At 32.7% G+C, this 22771-nt stretch overlaps 1 protein-coding gene across 3 annotated transcripts in view; it reads right to left on the bottom strand.

Annotated features, from left to right (window-relative positions):
* The window catches only part of aru (arouser), a 204634-nt gene that overhangs the window by 12194 nt on the left and 169669 nt on the right, over positions 1–22771 (bottom strand). For all 3 annotated transcript variants that reach the window (XM_085821476.1, XM_035357456.2, XM_035357455.2), the window contains 8 exons: positions 20259–20314; positions 18084–18223; positions 16712–16857; positions 14926–15052; positions 14189–14277; positions 8081–8316; positions 6633–6798; positions 5018–5220 (listed from right to left, as the gene is read on the bottom strand). In XM_085821476.1, coding sequence (XP_085677602.1) covers positions 5018–5220; positions 6633–6798; positions 8081–8316; positions 14189–14277; positions 14926–15052; positions 16712–16857; positions 18084–18223; positions 20259–20314 — 1163 coding nt within the window. The remainder of the gene's footprint in view (positions 1–5017; positions 5221–6632; positions 6799–8080; positions 8317–14188; positions 14278–14925; positions 15053–16711; positions 16858–18083; positions 18224–20258; positions 20315–22771) is intronic.

Below are 22771 nucleotides of genomic sequence, written 5' to 3'. Positions count from 1 at the left end.
AAAATAAAATCGATTGGTTACTGGATAGCGGATGCACAGACCACATTATAAACAGTGATGAATATTTCAAAGAGCAAGTCACTTTGAAGGATCCTATTCAAGTGAAAGTTGGTGACGGAAGGATTTTGAAAGCTACAAAGGTTGGCAATATAATAGTTTCTTTTCTTATATATAACTCTGAATCTATCGTAACATTGATGAATGTATTTTATGTAAAAGAAATGAAAGCAAATTTATTAAGTTATTCGAAGATTACTGATAATCATAAAATAGTTTCTAAAGAAAAGTTCTCTAAAATATATGATGTCAATGGTTCATTAGTAGCATTAGCAGAGAAAGAAGAAAGATTATATAAAGTAAAGAGTTATGTTAAAAATAGTAAAATATTTGCAAATTTGACCAACAATAAGTTAACGTTAAAAGAAAAATTGCACCGTTCATTTCGACATGTAAATTTTAAATATCTGGATATTATGTGCAAAGATCAGCTATTAGAAAGAATCCCTAAAGAAATAGAAACCGAATATATGAAGTGTGCCATATGTATTGAAAATAAAATGCACAATTTACCATTCAAGAATAATAGAAGAAAAGCAGAAGATATTTTGGAGATTATACATACAGATGTAAATGGACCTCACAGAACAAGTGGATGTAATGGTGAGAAATACTTTGTGAGTTTTATTGATGATTATAGCAAGTTGGCAAAAATCTATTGTATCAAATCTAAGGATCAAGTCTCTGATTGCTTAATTGAATATGTAAATGAAATTCAAAATTTAACAGGGAAGACTATCAAAGAACTAAGATGTGATAATGGTAGTGAATATATGAATAGCAAGATATACAAATTTGCAAGAGAAAAAGGTTTCAAGATAAAGTCATGCCCACCATATGTACACGAATTAAATGGTACTGCTGAGCGTTACAACAGAACTATAATGGATATGGCAAGATGTCTTTTAGCCGAAGCAAAAGTTGACAGACGTTACTGGCCTGAAGTAATTAAAGCTGCTGCTTATTTGAAAAACAGAACATTAACAAATACTATTATAAAGAAGACACCATATGAAATATTTTTCAATAGGAAACCATCTGCTAATGAATTGAAATTATACGGAAGTAGAGTGTATGTAAGAATACCAGAAGAAAAGAGAAAGTCGAAGTGGGATAAAAAGGCTGAATTTGGAATTTTACTTGGGTATACAGAAGTTGGATATAGAGTTTTGATGAATAACAGAATAATAGTTGCCAGACATGTTGACATTATTGAAGAAGACATAATGTGTGTAGGTTGTAATGATGAAGATAAGAATGATGATACAAATAAAAAGAATGATCTTCAAGAAGTGTCGTGTGAATCGAGTAATGATAACTCCAAGGACAGTATGATAAATGAAGATGAAACAAAAAGTGGAATGAGACCAAGAAGGCAAATCAAACCACCAGTTCGATTTCATGAAGAATTCGGGTACTACTGTGTTAGTGCAAATTTTTGTGATGCTACAGTTCCAGGTAACTTTGAGGAGGCGACAACATGCAGTGAGGCTGGACATTGGAAAGAGGCAATGGACAGTGAAATGAACACTCTTGTTAAAAATAACACTTGGACACTAGTGACTAAACCAGAGGATAAAGCAATTCTAGATGTGAAGTGGGTATTCAAAAGAAAACCAGGTAATGTTTTTAAAGCTAGATTAGTAGTTTGAGGTTTCCAGCAAAAAGATAGTATTGAGGACACTTATTCCCCTGTCTTCAAGATGCAAACCTTAAAATTGTTACTTTCATATTCCTGTCAGTATAATTTAAATATTCATCAAATGGATGTTGAGACTGCCTTTTTAAATGGTTATTTTGTGTCTGAGGTTTATGTTAAACAACCACAAGGCTATAATGATAATTCGAATAGAGTGTATAAATTAAAGAAAGCACTACATGGGTTGAAAGAAAGCCCTCGTGCTTGGTATGAGTGTTTTAACGAGTATATTGAGAGTCTAGGATTTCGTAGAACCAAGTAAATATGATTATTGTCTTTATGTAAAATCTGAAAATGATGTATTTGTATATATTCTTTTATTTGCTGATGATTTGTTAATATGTTGCAGAGATAATCAGATAATTAATGATATTAAGGAACAACTACATAATAAATTTAAAATGAAGGATTTAAATAAAGTAAAAAGCTACATTGGAATTGATACTGAATATGATAATGAGAAAAGTAATATCTTAACACTGAGTCAGGAAAATTATATTGAATCTTTAGCTAAACTGTATAGTACTGAAAATTCAAAGCTTTATGATACACCAATGGAGACTAATCTTAAACTAAGCCAATCTAATTTAAATCAAAATGTCAAATATAGAAATCTAATAGGAGCACTCTTGTATATTAGTCATGGTACTAGACCAGACATATCTTTCAGTGTAAATTATTTAAGTAGATTTCAAAATTGTTATGATGAGACACATTTCAAATACGCTTTGAGAGTTTTAAAGTATTTGTACTTAACAAAACATCTAAAATTAACCTATAGTAAAAATCTTAAAACTGATATTATGAATTGTTATGTTGATGCTGATTGGGCAGGTGATATTGTTGACAGAAAGTCAACTACTGGGTTTGTTATTGAATTATTTGGTAATCAAATTTACTGGAAATCCAAAAAAGCAAAATTATGTGACAAAATCTTCCACTTTTGCCGAATATACTGCTCTGAGGCTGTGACAGAAATTAATTTCTTGAAAAATGTTGTGAATGATGTTTTTGCTGATATAACTCACCCCATTAAAATTTATGAAGATAATTCAGGAGCTTTTGCCATTGCTAATTATGGGAACTTCACTAAAAATTCAAAACACATAGAAGTTCAATATCATTATGTTCACGAAAATGTTCAAAATGGAGTAATTGAAATTGTAAAGATTGATTCAGAATCAAATATTGCAGATATCTTTAGTAAGTCCTTAGGAAAGATTAAATTTATGAAATTTAGAGAAGGTTTGAAATTGAAATAAATTTTGTATACTGTTTATTTAAGTGATCTCTATAAGAGTGCGCGTAGCTTTATAGCGAAACACGAAAGCCGAATTAAAGCTTTTAGAGGCCTTAAGCACTTAAAAGATTCTGGTGCCAGCACATACGTTTACACCAGCCCCCCCCCCCACTCCATCTCTCTCATTTTTGCTTTAACTGCATCACACATTCCAAGGCAAAATCAGCAATGAGAAATTTTTGGTGCCCCCTTTCTTCGATACCCTAACCATGTATTTGTTTTGCATAATGGTTAAGCCAGCTCTGTGGAGCACACTTACAAAAGTTTCTGTCTTTCTCAATTGAATCCGACTCGTATTAGGATACCACCACCTTTATAATGAGGCATTGTTATGATTGCTTCCTTTGCTACGAATGTATGGCTTTGCCATGATTGCTGTTATTTAAGCTATTTTCTCCTTCTTTTCGTAAGATTAATATTTAAATTAACCAGTTATTATGAGTTTGGTCTTTACTATAACTTCTACTTTCCTTATTTCTTACCAGAATGGAAATGAGTTAGTGTTTAAAACCAAGGTTTTCAGATTTTAATATACAGCGTGTTTCTGGCTTCAAAAGCCCGTGTTACTTGTTACTTTCCTGCCAGCTCTGATAGCTGTAATTATTCGACTCTGCGCTCTACTGCTGCTGACACTTTGTTTTTTAACACTCCAGCAGAGCCAGCTTATAGTAATATTTAATTGTGTAGTTTTTTTACTTGTGTCCTATGTTTGATTTAAATTTGACTGTCTGTTTAAATGCATCACCATAAGCTGCGGCTGATATTGTTAGCTCAAGAAAGTGCATTTATGTTCTAAATTCAGTTTACATAAAAAGGTTATTTAAACCTTCTCACGACTTTATAGCTGCTACAGGTATAACGATAATTCGGTTTTACATCCGTCAGGGTTTTTCGACTAGCGTTGCCTACACCATTGGTGCCCAACCTTTGGCCAATCACGAGCCCATTTTGGTCTATCGCGAGCACATTTTCAAAACATCAACATTTTTGTTAAACATATTTCCAATCTTATATGATACATCTGAAATATTAATTTTGGCAAATGGGTTTGAGATGAATAATAATATTGGTTGAACCTTATGGAAACCAGAGAAGTGGAGTTCAAAATTATTTCTCAGTGTATTTAGGTTTTCCTAGTATTTCTCTGTTTCAATTGCCTAGTGGTTTTTAATATGGCTTGTTAAATTCTGAAAATGTGTGCAATTTTTTTCTTTCATTTGATTTATCCACAAATTTAACTTTATCTGGAAAGCAGTTACAGTCCCAGTCAATTGAAAAAGGGATCTTTCTTTTCCCTGGAGATCTTCGTTCAGTTTAGCTGTTATATCAGTTCAGTTTAGCTGTTATCCGTGAGAAAATACAGATAGGATAACCAATTATTATCGTCCAATTCTTTATAACTTTCGTTTCCGGATTCCAAAAGCTGCTTTATTGGCGAAAGAAGTTGTACAAATCGTTGAAGTATTTTCCTCCTGCTGAGCTATCAACATGAAGCAATAAGATTCCATGTTCATTATCAAGTTCATCAGTCAGCAATCAATTATTTTATAACGTCTTGCAAGATATCGCTTATGACTATAAATGCTTACCCTACTTTAACAATTGAGAAATATAAATGAATGGTTATTTAAAAAATATTTTTTGTTCATAGTACCAAATCAGGCTGGCGAGCATATACAAAACGACTGGCGAGCACAAGGTTGGGCACTGCTGCCCTACACAATAAATAAACAAATTTTTTAAAACGGGATGGTTATTTCGCAACAGTTAAATTAACCCTCCTCCCCGGTTAATAGTAAGTTGCCTGCAGAAGCATAAATTAACATGCAAGGCATATATTAAGTATAAACTATACCTGCTTTTTGAATTGATTAATAAAATGAATGGCATATTTAAGTAAAAACTATACCTACATTCTAATACATAAATAAAATGGAAAACGTGATATGTATTTTAAATACCTTTCATATAAATCTCTTCTGGGTACTTCGATTGGCTGGGTATCGTAAAATCTGTTCTCGAAATTGGAATGGGGAGCTTCGGAATGCCCCGGAGAAACAGGTCGGTCCTTCTCGCCCCGTTCACTGTAATAGTATTCGCTGCCATAACGACTTTCCCTGTCCTGGCGAGACGAGACTCTGAAGTCTTGGGCGCGTACGTCAGCCTGAAAAGAAATTTCTTAATAATAAATAAACATTTCTTAAAGTGAAATATAAAAGATTAAAATGAAAAATGTTCTAAAATAAAATTCAGGGTTTAGTTAGAAGGTATTTTTCGACGCAGAGCAGAAAAGATGCATATACTCTAGAGCAAAAATAAAGCAATATCCAGACTCTTAAGATCACACAATTCCAGCAATTAAGCACACAATTAAGCACAACTCCAGATATCCAGACTCTTAAGATCTTCTGTCCATATAGACAATTGAATAGCCAAGACAAATGAGTTATGTACTTACTACAATGCAACTATGAAATTTGGCTTGTTATGCACTATTGTTAGAACTTTTATACTAAAATACTCCAAAAAATTTTGTCATTAATTTAGAAGTCAAATAACAAAAATCAGCGTTATGTTTTAAAATTTTCACAGGACTCATTTTGATGGTTTTACCGAACCATCATCCTCAGCTGCAAAAACACAAATGAACGAGATAAGATATAACAATTAGATAAGATAAGAAAGCCTGGACAGGAGATAAGCCACTGGCGCCATCTGTTGATGAAACCAGAACTAAAACATAATTTCTTTAAAGGCTGAAGGCAAAAATGGATTGGAATTAGGGTCATTAATTAAAAGATTTTTTTGAATGTGAAATGACTCTAGAAAATCCAGTTCACCAATGGAAGATATTTTTTGAATAATTTTGGAAGCAGAAAAATTGAAAGTGTGATTTTCGGACCAACAATGTTGAGCAACAGAAGACTTCTGTGTTTCCTTTTTTCTAAAATATGCCTCATGTTCCTTGACGTGAAATTTTAAGGCTCTCTTAGTTTTGCCAATGTAAATTTAACCACACTGGCAAGGAATCCTGTAAATACCCCAGGAATTCATATCTGGAATGGGGTTCTTGAGTATGGAACTCGGAATTTTATTGATGGGAGAATAAACGATCCGAAAGTTAAATTTCTGCAAAATATGTGCAACTTTATAGCTAACTGATGGATGAGAACTTTTTAACTGCTTGATTAATAATGTTGGGTGAAAAGCCTTTGTCAATAGCTATTGCTTTTAAATAATTTAGTTCTTCATCAAGGGATAGTTTGGAGGAACAAACTTGAAGAGCACGGAAAACATAGGAATAAAATGAAGCTAAACTTTGTTTAGTCGGATGACATGATTTGAAGTGTGGTGGAAGGCAAACTGATGAAGGTTTACGGTACACCGTAGTACTGAAGTTGGATGTGTTACGTGTGACCAGAATGTCACGAAACAGAAGATAATTGCAAGTCTGAAGTTCAAAAGTGAACTGAATAGCAGGATGAACAATTGTTATTTGACTTCTAAATTAATATTTGTTCGGCGTGTTATTGTATCTTAATTTTGGCATTATCAAGTGAGAATAAATAGCTTTACCTCTTCGTGATGACGACCCTCTTCTCTGCGAAGCTTCTGCGCCAGAGCTGCTGCAGCTGCAGCCGTAGCCTCCGCCCTTTCCCTCTCTTCTGAGAAAGGGTTCTCCGGAGCCCAACCATCGGAGAAAACAGGATGGTAGCTACCTTCGAAACCCTTCCACTGATCTCTGAAAATTGCAATAAATATAAAATTATAAATTCGTACAGATAATAAAAATGACAATCCAAACCTTCAGATTCCGAATGGAAATACTAATTACTGAAAAGCACGAAAGAAACAGCTTATGAAATATATTTAATAGTTACCTACTTCTTTTGTTAAAATACTCATGAGTCTTTGGGGACATTTCAAGTTTGCAATTTACAAACTAGGTCTTTACTCAATATCTATAAATCAATATCTTCGTGGACATGATGAACCTTTTCCAACCCCAACAGATGATTCTTGTTTTATCTCAGGATAATGAACAAAGCACCAGGTTTCATATCTAGTCATAATCTGTTTGCAAAAGTCAAAATAAGCAATCGCCATTTGGATTATTCTTGCTAGTCAGCTTTGAAATTCATGACGGCTAATATTGATTGGATTGAAGCAATTAACTGCATAGAAAGGTGTGCCTAAGTAAGCAGTATTTTAGGAAATACCAATGTATGGGATATTATTGTATTACAATGATATCTCAAATTGATTTAGAATTTAAATAACAAAAATCAGCGTTATATTTGCGAATCTTCACAGAACTAGTTTCGATGGTTTTACGGAACCATCATCCTCAGCTGCAAAACTGCAAATGAACAAGATACGATATAGTGATTAGATAAGACAAGAACAGCTGGACAAGAGTTAAGCTACTGGCGCCATCTGTTGATGAAACGAGAGCTAAAACATAATTTCCTTAAATGCTGAAGGCAAAGATTAATTGGAATTACAACAGAAACTAGAACTGTTAACTAGAACAGAAAGAGTTTTTTTGGAATGTGAAACGCCTCTAGAAAATTGTTGATACTCCTCTAGAGTTGATATCTCATATCCTGACTGCTGTTACCGCTGAAGTTTATGCTATGTTTCGCTATGTTGAAGTTTTCCGGAATTGATTAAAGAATAGAATTAATCCCCAAACTTTGTAGATGCACTATGTACCTTAGAAAATGTTTCACTTAAAGCTACAAAATTAGAATTATTTGTTTGTTTGAAAATACTGAAGCCAAGACTCGGCGTAAGTTAGTTTAATTTCTAGAACTATTTTCGAAGGTTTGGATACCAGATATTTCATGCCTGCTAATAAAGAAGATTCTACTCAAATCTTTTAAACCAGTCCCACAAATGTACCTATCTTACGCTAATTGGTGGTGCTTCAGTATCTTCAATACTTATTCTTCAGCGTGTTATTTTAGTTAATCCATTAACTGTATGTAGAGAGAAAATGTCGTCACGCAGAGCCGACTTACCTGGGCGTTATCCATGAATCTCCGAGACTGTGCCACAAGTCGCTTTCTTTAGACGTGCAACAATTCATGAGCAGCTCGATGGCGTCTCTCGTCAGAAGGGGGGCCAAAACGCGAGAGGCCAGTGTCGAGCTGTAGTTGGAGTCCTTGGCTGCATCCACAATCAGTGCCAAAGGCGTGAAAAGAAAGTGGACGAGTTCTGGAGCATTGGGATCATGTATGTGACTTTTCAGTTTTGCCTGTGAAAACACGAAACAAATATAACAAATGCATTTGAAGATTGGATTGGTCTTTACAAATCATACACCTAATCTCTACATATAATAAAAGAAGGAATCTGTCTGTGTGTGTGTCTTTCGTTCGCACAGCGCGTAAGCTAATAGACCCACGGCTACGAAATTTGGTACATAGGTGCATCTAGACAAGAGCCAGTGCACCTCGAATTGATTTTTTTTCGAAATTCGAATTTTTTTTATTTTATGTTTTGTGACGAAATCGCGGCATTTTGAGACATAACGGGCTTATAGAAAAGTGAGATTTCACTTTACACACTCCATTTTCACATCGTCATGAAACATAGGCATTTAGCTATTTTAAGAACTTAAAATAAATTTCGTGTTTCAATAAATCGATTATATATGAATTTATTTAACAAAGTGAGCTTAACACCTTTTTATATTTTTCTTTGATTTTTGGACACGTTAAACTTTCATCCTTGCGACTGCTTTTACATAAAGAATTTCGGGAAAAATGATAATATCTTGTATTTTTAAAAAAAATTTTAAATGAAGCTTCCGAGTACACTTCTCACATCTTTAAAAATGTGATTTTGGCAACAATTTTCCTTTCTTATTTTTGATGAAATTGCATCATTTTGAATAGTTTCATTCTTTTAGAAATATGGATTTGGCAACAATTTTTCATCGTATTTCTTATGTCACTGTTTTTAAGAGATTGTCATATTTCGATGTTATTTTTTTATATATATAATACATTTTTATTGATTTTTTTTTTAAATGTTGTTCTGCAGAGTAAAATTCTGCGTGGAATTTCTTGTTTTTTGAGTTTCTTTCATGTCATATTTAATAAATAAAGGTAACACACTAAACGCTAAAAACCGCCCCTTTGGACGTAATTTAAAATCTGAAACCTTTCAGATTTTTTTTAGTCCAAAGGGGCTTTGTCCCTAAAAGACTAAAGGACTTTTTTTTTTTTTAATGAAATTGTTCTGCAGAGTAAAATTCTGCGCAGTTTTTAAATTTAACGTTTGTTGTTTCCTTCAGGCATTTTCTGGTACTTTAAAAGTCAGACGAAGGCTGGCAGCTTAGATGCTAGTTTAATTATAAAAGCAGAAATGTGCCAGTGTAACTTTAGAATTCTCAATCGAATGTTAAGTGTCGTTATACCTATTTTCATTTTCATATTCACTATACTATTTCTTTAAATATAACACATGGTGGTAACATTTGGTGGCAACATCCTCCTATTTCAAAAGTGATACGGACAAAAACATGATGATTTGAGACTAAGAGCATTTCCGGTGCTTAAAAGAAATCTCACTTGGACGACAAATGACTTCCTTGTAGGGTCTATTAAATTATACAAATTTTTTGCTGCACTTCATTTAAGCTTACTTTCTCGAATTTCATTAGAGATATATTTCTAATTCAATCAATTCAGCAGCAAGACGAAAATACGTAAAAACTCAAAACATCTTCTTTAGAAATGGTAAAATAAAATTTAAAAACAAAAACCTAAACCACTAAATACAGTTAAAAAGAGATTTTTACAATTATAATTCGAGTTTATTCGCCAAAAACAATCAGTTCGGCCAACAGAAGGAAGACAATACTTTCGATGCTTAAACTTGAAAGTTAATGTTTAGTCCCACTGAGCAAAAATGACATTGAAGTTCGTGCAGCAACTGATTTAACTCTCTATTCTCTAAAAGTATCATATATAAGCAAATGGCGGCCTCATCAGGCCTAGCGCCACTTTAAAATTTTTCATAATTCTATAATTATTGCATGCAGATTAATTAAAGCCACATAAACTGTAATCGGAACATGACAAAAACATAATTCATTCACTTTTAAAGCAAAAAAATGCAAAATTTACCACCATATATAAACAAAATCACAGAGCTCACCCAGACAGGTAATACAGTGAGTATACAGTATACATATATATATATATATATATATTTGGTGCCCCCGATTTCAAAATACAAAAGGAGGTGTGCACTACATATTATAGCAGTCTCATCAACAAAATTTCAATGTTCTACTGCTACTCGTTTTTGAGTTGCAAGATACAAATGTACAGAAGTCACGAACAAATCACAATCCATTTTGAAAAAATACAGATATCACTCAAAAACATGGTTCAAATGGATTCGACAGCAGTCAAAATGGATATTTCCGTTGAAAATGATAAATTTTTCCCCGATTACAATAATTCCTTTACTTCGTACCATTTATTAGTTCACTCACTCATGCAAATATTTAAAAATCTGATGTATACACCACATGATTTCCTTGTCCGGAATATTAAATTATATGCATTTTTTCTTGCATTTCATTTAAACTTATTGGATTTAATTAAATCTACTTCGTCCATAGCACATAAACCACAACAGAATAAATGCACTCTTTAAAATTCACTATATCTGTTTACCATAGTGACACTCTGGCGCTAGGTTCACTTAACAGCATTATATCTCATTCATTTTACAACTCAGAATGCATAAAATTTATATCATCTGAAGAATTATCTAAGTGTTGCCACATGTTCTATTAAAATACTATGATAAATCTAAAATGATGTATAAAAGAAATTAAACAAATAAAAAATAAAGATGATTTCCTCAGACGATTCAGTATTTCTCATTCAATTAACTCAGTTCTCACTTCGTGACAAGACAAAAATACATTGAAATATCTATATTTAAAATTACGAAGTAAATCTTAGACACTCATTTCCTCCAATAAATTCGAAAATGGATTAAGCATGATTTCATTCGCAATAATAAAAGAAGGCCTTATCTTTGTTGTTGTGAAGCTTAGTTTCTCTAGATTGGCAACAAATCCACTATTCTGCTTAAGTTTCAAATGTAAGCAAACAGAGCTGCTATAGGCTTAGCTGCAAGTAAACATCTTTTAAATTGTTGGTAATTCTACAAATACTGTATGCGGATTTACTAAAGGCATGAAAAACCTTTATAAGGTATAGCTCCCTCCTTCCTAGCGTGCCTTCATGGTGTAGTGGTACTGGATGTTGGGCCGGTATCCAGAGGTCTGTGGTTCGATTCCCGGTGAAGGCGATTGCTCACTTTTCAATCTCTCTTGCTTTCAACAAAAAACCTAATGTCTCTACAGTGGCGCCCGAACTAAAAGGGTGTTGGATGAAGATTCTCCACACCCAGGATTTGGCGGTTGGGTCCCCTAAAAACCCCAGTCGCCCTTTAAAAGGGGGAGTATATAAGGTATTTCTTCCGCCTTCCTAGCGTGCCTTTGTAGTGGTTCTGCACGCTGGGCTGGTATCCAGGGGTCCGAGGTTCGATTCCTGGCGAAGGCGACTGCTCATTTTTCATCTTGCCTGCTTCCAAAAAATACCTAATGTCTCTACACCTTAACCGAATGATAAGAACAACATAAATCAATCATTTTTAAAGCAAAAAATGCACAATTAAAAAACATATAAGAATAAAGAAACTGAGATCACTGAGCCGAGTGACAGAGTGGATATATATACACACACTCATATATATTTGTAAACTTTTGTGCGGTCGATTGCAACCAAAATAGGAGGCTCATATCTATATGTTATAGCAGTCCTGTATACAAATTTCAATGTTCTGAGGCTATTCGTTTTTGAGTTTTGCATAATACATACATACGTAAGTACGTACGCACAGACGCCCCGAAAAATTCTCTTCAGAATTCATTTTAAATAAGTTTTAAATTTTTGGCGGGAAAACGAGTCCTTTATTCTGTCCTTATGTACAGATGTCACGCAAAAACATCGTTAAATTGCATTCGATAGCGGTCAAAATGGATATTTTCGTTGAAATACGATACCCAAAATTTTTTGAGATTACAATACTTCCTTTTTAGTTTGTACAATCAAGTAAAAAGATCATGGATTAGAAATCGAATAAGTTATATCAAATAGATATTTTATTAAAACATCAAAATAAAATGAACAGTATATAGATTACTCTAATCAGTATGATGATTGTAAAGGAAAACTAAAATAAAAAAATCTTAAAAATTAATGAATTTAAAAATTTATTAAAAAAGTAATTACGCGTTATTGCCGCAAAAATAAAATTTAATTTAATAGATTGAATAATATATAAATGAAAATTAAGTCGTATGAAATGTGAAATTTAGATAACAAATGTGTCTCAATTTCACATGAATACAGAAACAGTTTTAAAATAGCAGTACAATGGACTTTCCGAAACTTTAACTAGAGTAAAGCTTAGCGTCTCAAGCTTGTTGCTATAGCAGGCATTTTGAATTCTCCTTGGGTTAGTGTAAAATGTGAGTAAAGTTTAAAATTAATTTTGGCCTAGTAATATGTAAAATTGCTTGTTTATTTGACTTTTGTTTGTGTAGTTCCCTCTTTTCATTTGCATTTTTTTAAATTTCATTTTGTCACATATTTTTCCTTATTTTTTAGTTTTAAAAAAATAAGTATTGCTCTGTATGACTACTATATTTATTTTTGAAATGAAATGCAATTAATTCTCTATCCACGCATCTGAAAATTATTTCACATATCTGAATTTTTAAGATTTAAATAATGAATTAGTTGTAAAATTAAATAGAAATTCAAAATTAGAATAGGGATTTTGTTCAGATATGCGAAATGATGAAACGCAAGTCTCATGAATTGTCGATGGTTGTGTGGAGAGGTTCCAGTTATCCTTGTTAAATTTGGATCTTTCTTTGGAATCAGAAATAATTATCTTGTTTTGTTCTTTAGTTTTGCATTTTAATTAACAATTCCAGTTTAATTATTTACAAATTCCAATTAATAATTTTCACAATAGTACACATTCGTTATCTAAATGTCACTTCACAGGAGATTAATTTTATGTATAGTCCCTCTTTCTCTCTTATATATACACTAGCATGCAAATAAAAATTAAAGATCCTTGTGAAGATATGGATATGGCAATCTGTGAACATGAACCGTTGGCGAGAAAAGCCTTCATTTAGCGATTTCTCGCATTTAACAAGAAAGCGGTTTTTTCCATTCATGTGTGTGTGTGTTGTTGTTAACTGGAAACTACCGATCGATGTATACAAAACATGCGATTGAATGATAAAAAAAGAAATATAAAATTCTGTTAAAAACCGCTAATTTTTCACTTTCTTAAAGTTTTTAGGTTTAGTTTATTATGGCAAAGCACACTAGGGCTCTCTGCTTAAGAGCAGGGATGTCTTCGTGGAGGACTTAAGGAAAACTGGCTCGTATACTGCCTGCGAGAAGAACAGCTCCCGCCACAGGTGGGTGGTAGTCGTTTTAGCAACAGGGCTAGTATATTTCAAATAGGGGTGAACCAAGGGTTGCTTTATTGTTATTTTGTTTTTGGCGACTGTTGGCTGAGAGGAAAAGAGTTTATCATTCGTCTTCAAGACACCCCTACGTAAAATGGGTCAAGGCTCGTTTCTACAGCAACAAACAACTGCAGACTAACTGGCGAGAGCTTATCTTATGATAAACAGACTGTACATGTTACACGTGGGGAAAACTACGAAAATGCCAATGCTACCAGCCCTGTTCGTATGGGATTCGAACCCAGGCGGAACTACCAGTTTTCAGCGATTTTACCGATCGGCTTACACTTTTTTCAGACTGAAAAACCAAAAATTTTCTTCTGATTTCGAATATCTGTTTTCAAGTATTTATACCCACAATTTGTTCTCATGTATTCATTTGATAAAAAAAAAATAATTCTGCAATTTGAAAAATTTATTTAAAAAAATTTTATGCGCAATTTTGTGAAAAGAGTAACATTAAGAAACATGCACAAATATGCATAGCCAATATCTATTAGTCTGTAACAAATATTTTATATTTTAATTAAAGTATGCTTACCAAGAGGTTAAAAGATAATTTGAACTTCTGAAGAATATCAACAAATTCCCGCTCTAACGGAGGTTTAGCACGGATGCTGAGCATTCCATCTGAAAATAAAATTATTTTACTTCAGAAAAATGAATCTAATATCAAAAGATTTCATACTTAAATGAAAATGTTTCTTAGAATTTTAAGACATTTAACTGTGCATAAAAAGTTCATGGAATTGTAATTAAATCTTTGAACTGTATGGGACAAACTGCTTTCACACTTAAAGAATTTCATAATACACCAGAATTCGCATTAAACCATTTTCAACCCTATGAAACGAAACTTGTTTTAAGCGCTTGTAAAAATAATAATGCTGCAGAATCCTGATTAAATCATTTTAAATATGCATAATACAATTCTTTTCAAAGCCGGCAAATGTACATAATATAAACCAGTAGAAATAGAAGAAATGGGGTTTACCACTAGCTGACAAGCTAGCCAGGATGTAGCTGATAAAGAATTGGTGTTTTAACACTAACTATAGAGAGGGGGAAAAAATGGTATTTAACCTTAAATGGGAAATTCGCTAGACAAATAGCTAATAAAGAAAAATGACTGATTTACAAACTTCCCCGTAAGTTATTATTAACTGAGAGCGAAAGAATTGCGATAATTAAATCAACCATCACTAACTGAACTACGAAAACAATGACTGGATAAACTATATCTTAATTATTAAAATATTTAAAGTAAAATATACTTACCACCCATATCTTTCTTCTTATTTTTTCGACTCTTCTGGCGCCTCTCAAGTTCTTTAAAGGCCGCGGCAGCATGCTGTAGCCTGGCTATGAATCTTTCAATGTCATCGAAGCAATGGTTTAAAATTGCCTGCAAACATATTTTAAGATTAAGTTTAATAAAATACGCTATTTCTAGATGCCCAACTGGAATCCCGGAGAAGGCATCGATGTTTGTAAATGTATAGTGTCTGTGCGGCATGGGGGCACTCAAAATATGCGGCGAGCGGAAAGTTTTCTCAGGATGCTGGTGGTAGGGGAAAAGAGTGGGAGACCCTGGGATCCGTCCGGGGGTGTTCTTCAAAACTAAAGGTGTAACTGAGTCATACTGTTACTTATATGGTGCCCAAGGCTCTTGACAATAACAGGTGATGATGAATTTCTAGGGCTTGCTCTGATTTCAGACAAGCGATATTAGTCACAACAACAGTTTCTCAGGTTAAATCCTTTCTGCAACTCTAGTGTTTCTCCTATTCCACCAAAGCAAGTATTCCAGTTGAGCAGTTTTTAATAACCCAGTAGAGTAATATTAAGCAATCAAGAAAACTATTTTTTAGTAATCAAGGAAGATAATTTTTAATAATCAAGTCCAATAATTTTTATCAATCAATAAAATTGTTTCTTAGTAATGATGCCGAGTAAATTTTAGAATCCTGTAAAGTAATGTTTAACAATCCAATAATTTTTAGCATTAAAAAATGCTTTTTAGAAATCAAATACAATAAATGTAATAACCAAGTTAGGTAATTTTTTGAAATCAAGAGTATCTTTTAGTAATCAAGCATAATAATTTTTAATAATCAAGTGGAAATTTTTAGATATCAAGAAGAGTACATTTTTCTATTCATCAAGATAATTCTTGATAATCAAGTCCAATAACTTTTGGAGATCAAGACAAGCGGTTCATAGTAATCAAGTCGAGTAGTTTTTATAATCCACCAAAGTATTTTTTAGCATTAAAATGTTTTTTAGTAATCAAGCACAATAAGTTTAATAACGAAGTTAGGTAATTTTTTGCAATCAAACGTATTTTTTAGTAATCAAGCATAATAATTTTTAATAATCAAGTGAAGAAATTTTTAGATATCAAAAAGTGTACTTTTTAGTAATTAAGCAAAATAATTCTCAATAATGAAGTCCAATAATTTTTAGAAACTAAGAAGAGCAATTTTTAATAATTGAATAATTTTTAAAATCCATTAAAGTAATTTTAACAGTTGAGTAATATTTAGCAACCAAGAAGATAATTTTAGTAATCAATAACAATAAGTTTTAATAATAAATTCCAGTAATTATTAGCAATGAAGAAGAGTGGTTCTCAGTAATCAAATTAAATAATTTTCAGAATCCAGTCAAGTAATTTTCAGCAATGAAGAAGCTTACCTTTTAGTAATCCATCCAAAAAAATATTTAATGTTCAATATGAGTAATTTTTAGCAATGAAGAAGAGTACGTTTCAGTAATCAAGCACAACAATTTTTAATAATTAAAGTCCAGCAATTTTTAGCAATCAAGAACATTACTTTTTAGTTATCAAGAACGATAATCTTCAATAATACAGTTCAGTTATGCTCAGCAATCAAAAAGAGTGATTTTTAGCAATCAGGTCGGGTAATTTTTAGTAACCCCGAAAAGTATTTTTAATAAGGTGTAAAGTAATCAAGAAAAGAGGCTTTTAGTAATCAAGTACAGCCATTTTTAACAATCTAGTAATTTTTAGCAATCAGGAAGAGTATTTTTAAGTACTTACCACATCTCGTTCGTATTTCTCACTACTAGTGGAACTCGTCTCATCATTTGAATCTCTTCCATAACTCGTATCTCTTTCTAACCTATTATGCATAGTTTCCATTTTGGAATGATACCCGGAAGATGAAACCCTTTGAATAATTCCATCTGCACAAATCGACAACATTCCATTTAAAAACAACTAATCAAATATAAATTAAGCAAACATTACAAACATTTATATTCACACCGCATTTTAGCATATTGTAAAAGTTTAAAAAAAAGTATGCCACCTAAATGTTTTTGGACAACATTTCATATTGTTCTCAGTAGTATCTGATAATTACGATTATTAGTTATGGTAAAAAATTCCCATAATTGTGCACATTTGCATGCATTTTAATTAAAATCAAAGAAGTTAAAGAAAGGGAAGGTAATTTTTAATTAGAAATGATATGAAAATCGCTCTTTATAAAGTGTTCCATCTTTTGTTAAAAATAAATGGTATGGAATATATTGTTGTAAATATACTCAAATATTTCTGCTTTTTATTATTATTATTTTTCTACACTTTTACAATGTTATGTATTGTTTTAATTTATTTTATGTAATAATTTTACTGAGTATTTGTATTTAATCGAATTTTTGGCCACTTATGCTTCTCACTGTTTATTTAGCAAGTTGTGTCGTGGATCCTGTGATTTTGATTCGATCGGCGTTTGAATTGCAAGAATGGCTCAATTAGAGGCTGAGATGTGGGAGAAGACTCTCCTGTCTAGTCCTGGCGACATTTCATGATTTCTCAGCAATTTGGCAAAATTCTAGAAGTTTCTGACAAACGCATTTTTGAAGCTCTAACAAAGATTTCTTCTGAAACTTCAAGAAATGTTTGATCAACTCTGTAAGTGACAAGTGCTTGAAGCCATCAGTATTTAGTTCTACACGTTCAGGGATTTAGTCGCGAATTATGCAACTAATTAAACATAAGAATGATTTTTAGTGATCTGCGATTTTCCTTGCATTTTAAACAGATTATGCCTAATCTCTCTTTTCCTCCTTCAGCTATTTATAATTGTTTACTTGGCTCAATAAGCTACAATTTATTTCAATAAAGTGTTGATTTCTTCCTGTTAATCTGCATAGTAATTAAAAAGATCTCTACGAATTTGTATCGCACAAGAAGTAATACTGACGCGATAATCCCAACACATTTTTAAATCCTCTAGAACAAAATATTAATGAATCACAACTTCTGAAAAAGAAGCTTTAATTTCACACATGAAAAGTTAACGTTCAGGATGACAGAATATCAATCAGTACATCACAGATCCAGTAAGAGCAGCTTTAATCATTAAATGTTTTACTCAAGAGAAGATAACTGGTTGGATACTTACCTCCTTTAGGAGGAGAAGCTGCAGCAGCTGCTACAGCATTAAACAAATTGACTTGTTCCCTGACACTGACTCCGTTTATGGGGGGCTCTGGAGGTGGGTTGGCAGGGGGAGGTGGAAGATGATGTCCGTTCTCTTTAGGACTATTAGTTAAAGAAAAAAATTACAATCGATATATATACCATATGTTCCATAAATTTAGACGCATTCTGAAGAAGCATATATAACAAAAAAAAAATGATTATAATCTGTTTAAATCTATTACAATATCTTTTTAATTTGCTAATATTCTGTAATCTCAAAATTTCAGCCTACACAGCAGAAGTCTTGCTTAAATGGCCATTTGTTATCACGACAATTCCATAAAAAAAGAGGAGAAAGAGTCCTCATTTGGTTAGAAAAAACTGAATTTATTATTTAAGTTTGTGAATTTAAAACTGAATTTATTATTTAAGTTTGTGATTTATGGTTACGTGATTATTATGTGATTTTAAATTTATTGTTATTTCTGTTTAAACCTACTACAACATGATTTTTTTCAATTTGTGGCCAACACAGAAGACGCATACTTAAATGGTCGTTTTAGACCATTCCATTAAAAAAAGGTATAATGTAACTTTCTTTTCCATTAAAAAAAGGTCTACTGCTAAATTATACCCGTTGTTTGCTGTACTGCAATTAAACTTATTTCCTCGAATTATTCTAACGTCATTAACCGATCCTTCAAACGACATCAAAAAATTCAAATTAAACATTAATTTTATTTCATTTTGAACTCATTTTCAATTCAATTTTAATTCATTTGAAATTAAATATCCTGGTCAATTTTTGTAAGGGAGCGAAATTTCTTATAATATTATGTTTTCACAACATGCATAAAACTTATGAGACCGGAAGATCGAATTAAAAATTAAATTTCTTTATTTGTCCAAAATTAATTTTTTTTTAAATTTGGCATTGTCAAAACAGAAGTATTTTCGTCATTTAAAACACTTCTGTAATTGGAAGTATATAACTGCGACCAGCAATTGCAAAAATAAAGGCACAGTAAAGAACTTTTAAGCTGTGTAAGGGGAGTGGATATACACTTTTGGTACTGCCGCTTGCAATAACAAGGAAGGTGCACAACTAGATGTTATAGCAGTCCCATATACAGAATTTCAGCATTCTAGAGCTAATAATTTAAAAAATACATATGTTGTGCCAGATACATACGAACGTACATAGAGACGTCACAAAAAAATCAGTTTTGAATCCATTTTACAACTCGTTTTGAATTAAAAAAAATCTCTTATTCTGTATGTATGTACAGATGTTACACAAAAGAATATTCAAAGATTCGGGAACGGTTTCAATGGAGCTAGTAAATAGTTTTTCTTCTATAAAGAATTATCTAAAGAAATTACAGTGGTACTTCGGTATACATTATTAATTCCTTCGAAATAAAGAAAAAATAATTTATTTGTTCTCTTAAAAAAGTCCTAGTGTTATTGTAACACTGTTTAGTACTAAAATAGAAATGCAGTGCGTGAAATATGCACTATACACAAATGCAGCACTTCAAATAATATTGTACATATATGTTTTTCTCCTATCCAGATCAATAGTATTTTTCTGCATGCTCTAAGGTTTCTGATCTTTCTTAGGCAATCCGTTTGATATCCTTTGCAGTGTTAGCCGATTTAATAGCGCCCTTCTTGTTCATACTTCTAGACACCATCGTACACGGTATGCAAAATTCCTGCATACTCATGCCACTTCCATACTTCTCAACAAACTCTTTTTTCACCTCCATGGTGATCCTAACAATTTTCTTCATTGTTTGACGCTTCTCATTAACTTTCCCAAACTCATTTTTAAGGAGTTTACAAACCAATTTCGCGAAAAACACAAAATTGTTGTATACCAAACAAAAATTTCGTGTCCAAGTAGGAGGTATAGTGAGTTGGACGTATTTTAAAGCAGACGTGTGGCGAGGCAACACTGTATCTGTATTTTATAAGGAATGATCAGTCTCCCACGTGCATATTCTCATCTGCAAGCAAACTCAGCAAACTGTAAGTGTGAATTTTATTTTAATTTTAAAGCTGAGTTTTGCATCTTCACGGCACGTTATGCGCAACATAAAGGAGCAAACAAAAAAGAAAATGATGAGGAAAAGCACTTTTTTACACCTACCCTGGCTTCCATTTTCCACTAATAAACATTTTCATTTCATTAACAACTTCTTGAGCCTAGGAAATAAACACAACACAGAAATTAATAAAAAATTACGACAACTCTAAAATAACAAATCAAATTATAATGTAATATTTAAATACATGATTAAAAAAATCGTACGTTTTTTATCACTGGCTTTTTCTTGTCTGATAATCTCCTTTTTACTTCCAGGTTAGTTACTGCACTTTTTTTATATTATAAATAAACATGTGAATGCTAAACCAGTTTACTGCGGTAAATCTGTTTCTAAGAACTCTGTTGGTATAACTTTATACTGTTGAAAATAACTTTTATTTGTGATTATATTTCCCATTTGTATTTTACAACATGTGTGGCAACACGCTTTTTATATTTTTCTCTTGGCAACGTTTTTTTAGTTGTTGTCACTGTTTTACTTTACCATGTAGAATTTACTGTACTTGTGCCATTTTGTGTTTCAATATATGTTAATTTAGATGAATCTCTGCTTATTTATTTATCTCCATTCCACACGTTAGACTTCATCAGGTCATGGGCCCAGCATGATATAACTGTGCGGGGAAATTTATGAGCGAAGTGGAGATAAACATTACCGGCAGTTCGTAAGCCTAACACGGCAGTTCTTAAGCCTTATGTGAGTCAGCAAATTAGTTCCCAAAAATGGAAGCTGCAAAGATATTGGTTCAGCCGTTATGCGGAAAAAGTGATTGGCCTATTTGGAAATATAGAATTAAGTTCGTATTAAATTATCACGAAAACGCTTTAGAAGTCGTGGAAGGAAAACTGAAGAAGCCAGAGGAGCCTGATCATGCGGCCGCCGAAGAGAGTCGAAATAGATTTAGAGATGATATGAAGGTTTTTAATAAAGCAAATAATTGCAGCTACATTTAAAATCAAGGACTTCGGAGAAATACATCACTTTCTTTCAATTAGGATAAGCAGAAGGGAAGATAGCTGTGTGACTCTTGACCAAAGTGTCTATGCTAGTGAACTCTTGGAAACAACCAATATGCAAGATGCTAAAGGAGCATCAACACCATTAGATCCAGGTATGAAATATACAACAGCCACTAAGGATAACATGTTGAATGCTGAAGGAGCATTAAAATATAGGCAGGCTGTTGGAGGGCTCTTGTACCTAGCAGGAGGAACAAGGCCAGATTTAGCTTTTGCTACTACTTACATGAGCCAATTCAATAATTGCCCAAGCAAGGAACATTGGGCTGGTGTACAGCATATCCTTCGTTACCTAAAACAGACCAAGGAATTAAAGCTGACTTTCCAAAAGACAGGAAAGAATTTGGAAGTGTTTTGTGATTCTGATTGGGCTAGTGATAAGATTGACAGACGATCATTTAGTGGTTATGTGGTGCTACTAGCAGGTGGAGCTGTCTCATGGAGCAGTAAGAAACAACAGATGACTGCATTGTCAACAGTTGAAGCTGAGTACCTCTCAATGTGCCACGCAGCCAAGGAAGTACTGTGGTTCCAAAATTTCTTTAAAGAAATTGTGGGAGAACATTTTTTAAACCTTCCACAAAGCATATAATCAGGGTGTCATTTCTTTAGCCAAAAACCATGTCACTTCAGAGCGTAACAAACATATTGAACTCGGGCATTTTTTCTTGAGAGAAAAGGTTGAAGAGAAGTTGTTAAACTTTACGTATGTGCCTTCCAGTTCAAATTCAGCAGACATGTTCACAAAGAGTGTGCAAAAGAAAGCCTTATTCAATCAAAGGTTCTGTGTAGGACTGAGGGAAATTTAATCAAGGGGGAGTGTTGCAAATAACTTTCATTTGTGATTATATTTCCCATTTGTATTTTACAACATGTGTGGCAACACGCTTTTTATATTTTTCTCTTGGCAACGTTTTTTTAGTTGTTGTCACTGTTTTACTTTACCATGTAGAATTTAGAATTTACTGTGTGCCATTTTGTGCTTCAATATATGTTAATTTAGATGAATCTCTGCTTATTTATTTATCTCCATTCCTAACGTTAGACTTCATTGTATACAATATACTTAACATTGTTATTATGATTATTGTAAATTATATTACATAATTATACAGTTTACAGCCTAAATCAAATAATAATATCTACATCTATATCTATCTACCTATATCTACCTATATATAGACATATATCTAACTATATATGTGTTACCGTCAAAGTATGAAAGGCCGGCATTCCATAACAGGCCTTGGCATTGTACATAAAGCTGAAAATTTTTAGGCAAAATATGAGAATTATTACACACTTTCTAGAGAATGACAAATGCTCTTTAGGCAAAGTATGAAAGAAAGATAAGGCTGGAGATTGAACCCAGGACCTGTGCTGCTGCTGCGCAACGCGTTAGCCACTGCGCCATCGGGCCTTAATAGAAGTAAGGAAGGAGCATTTTCAGGCATTCCAAAATCATAATGAATAGCAATGTATATGGTAATGCCTGAAAATACTCAAGGCAGAATCTGCGGGAAATAATGCGATAA

This window comes from Stegodyphus dumicola, chromosome 1, assembly GCF_044657685.1.
Source record: "Stegodyphus dumicola isolate Sdum_Otavi_A_Nest chromosome 1, ASM4465768v1".
Taxonomy (NCBI): domain Eukaryota; kingdom Metazoa; phylum Arthropoda; class Arachnida; order Araneae; family Eresidae; genus Stegodyphus; species Stegodyphus dumicola.
The sequence above is the reverse complement of the archived record's forward strand: the minus strand, read 5'-3'. Positions and strand labels throughout refer to the sequence as shown.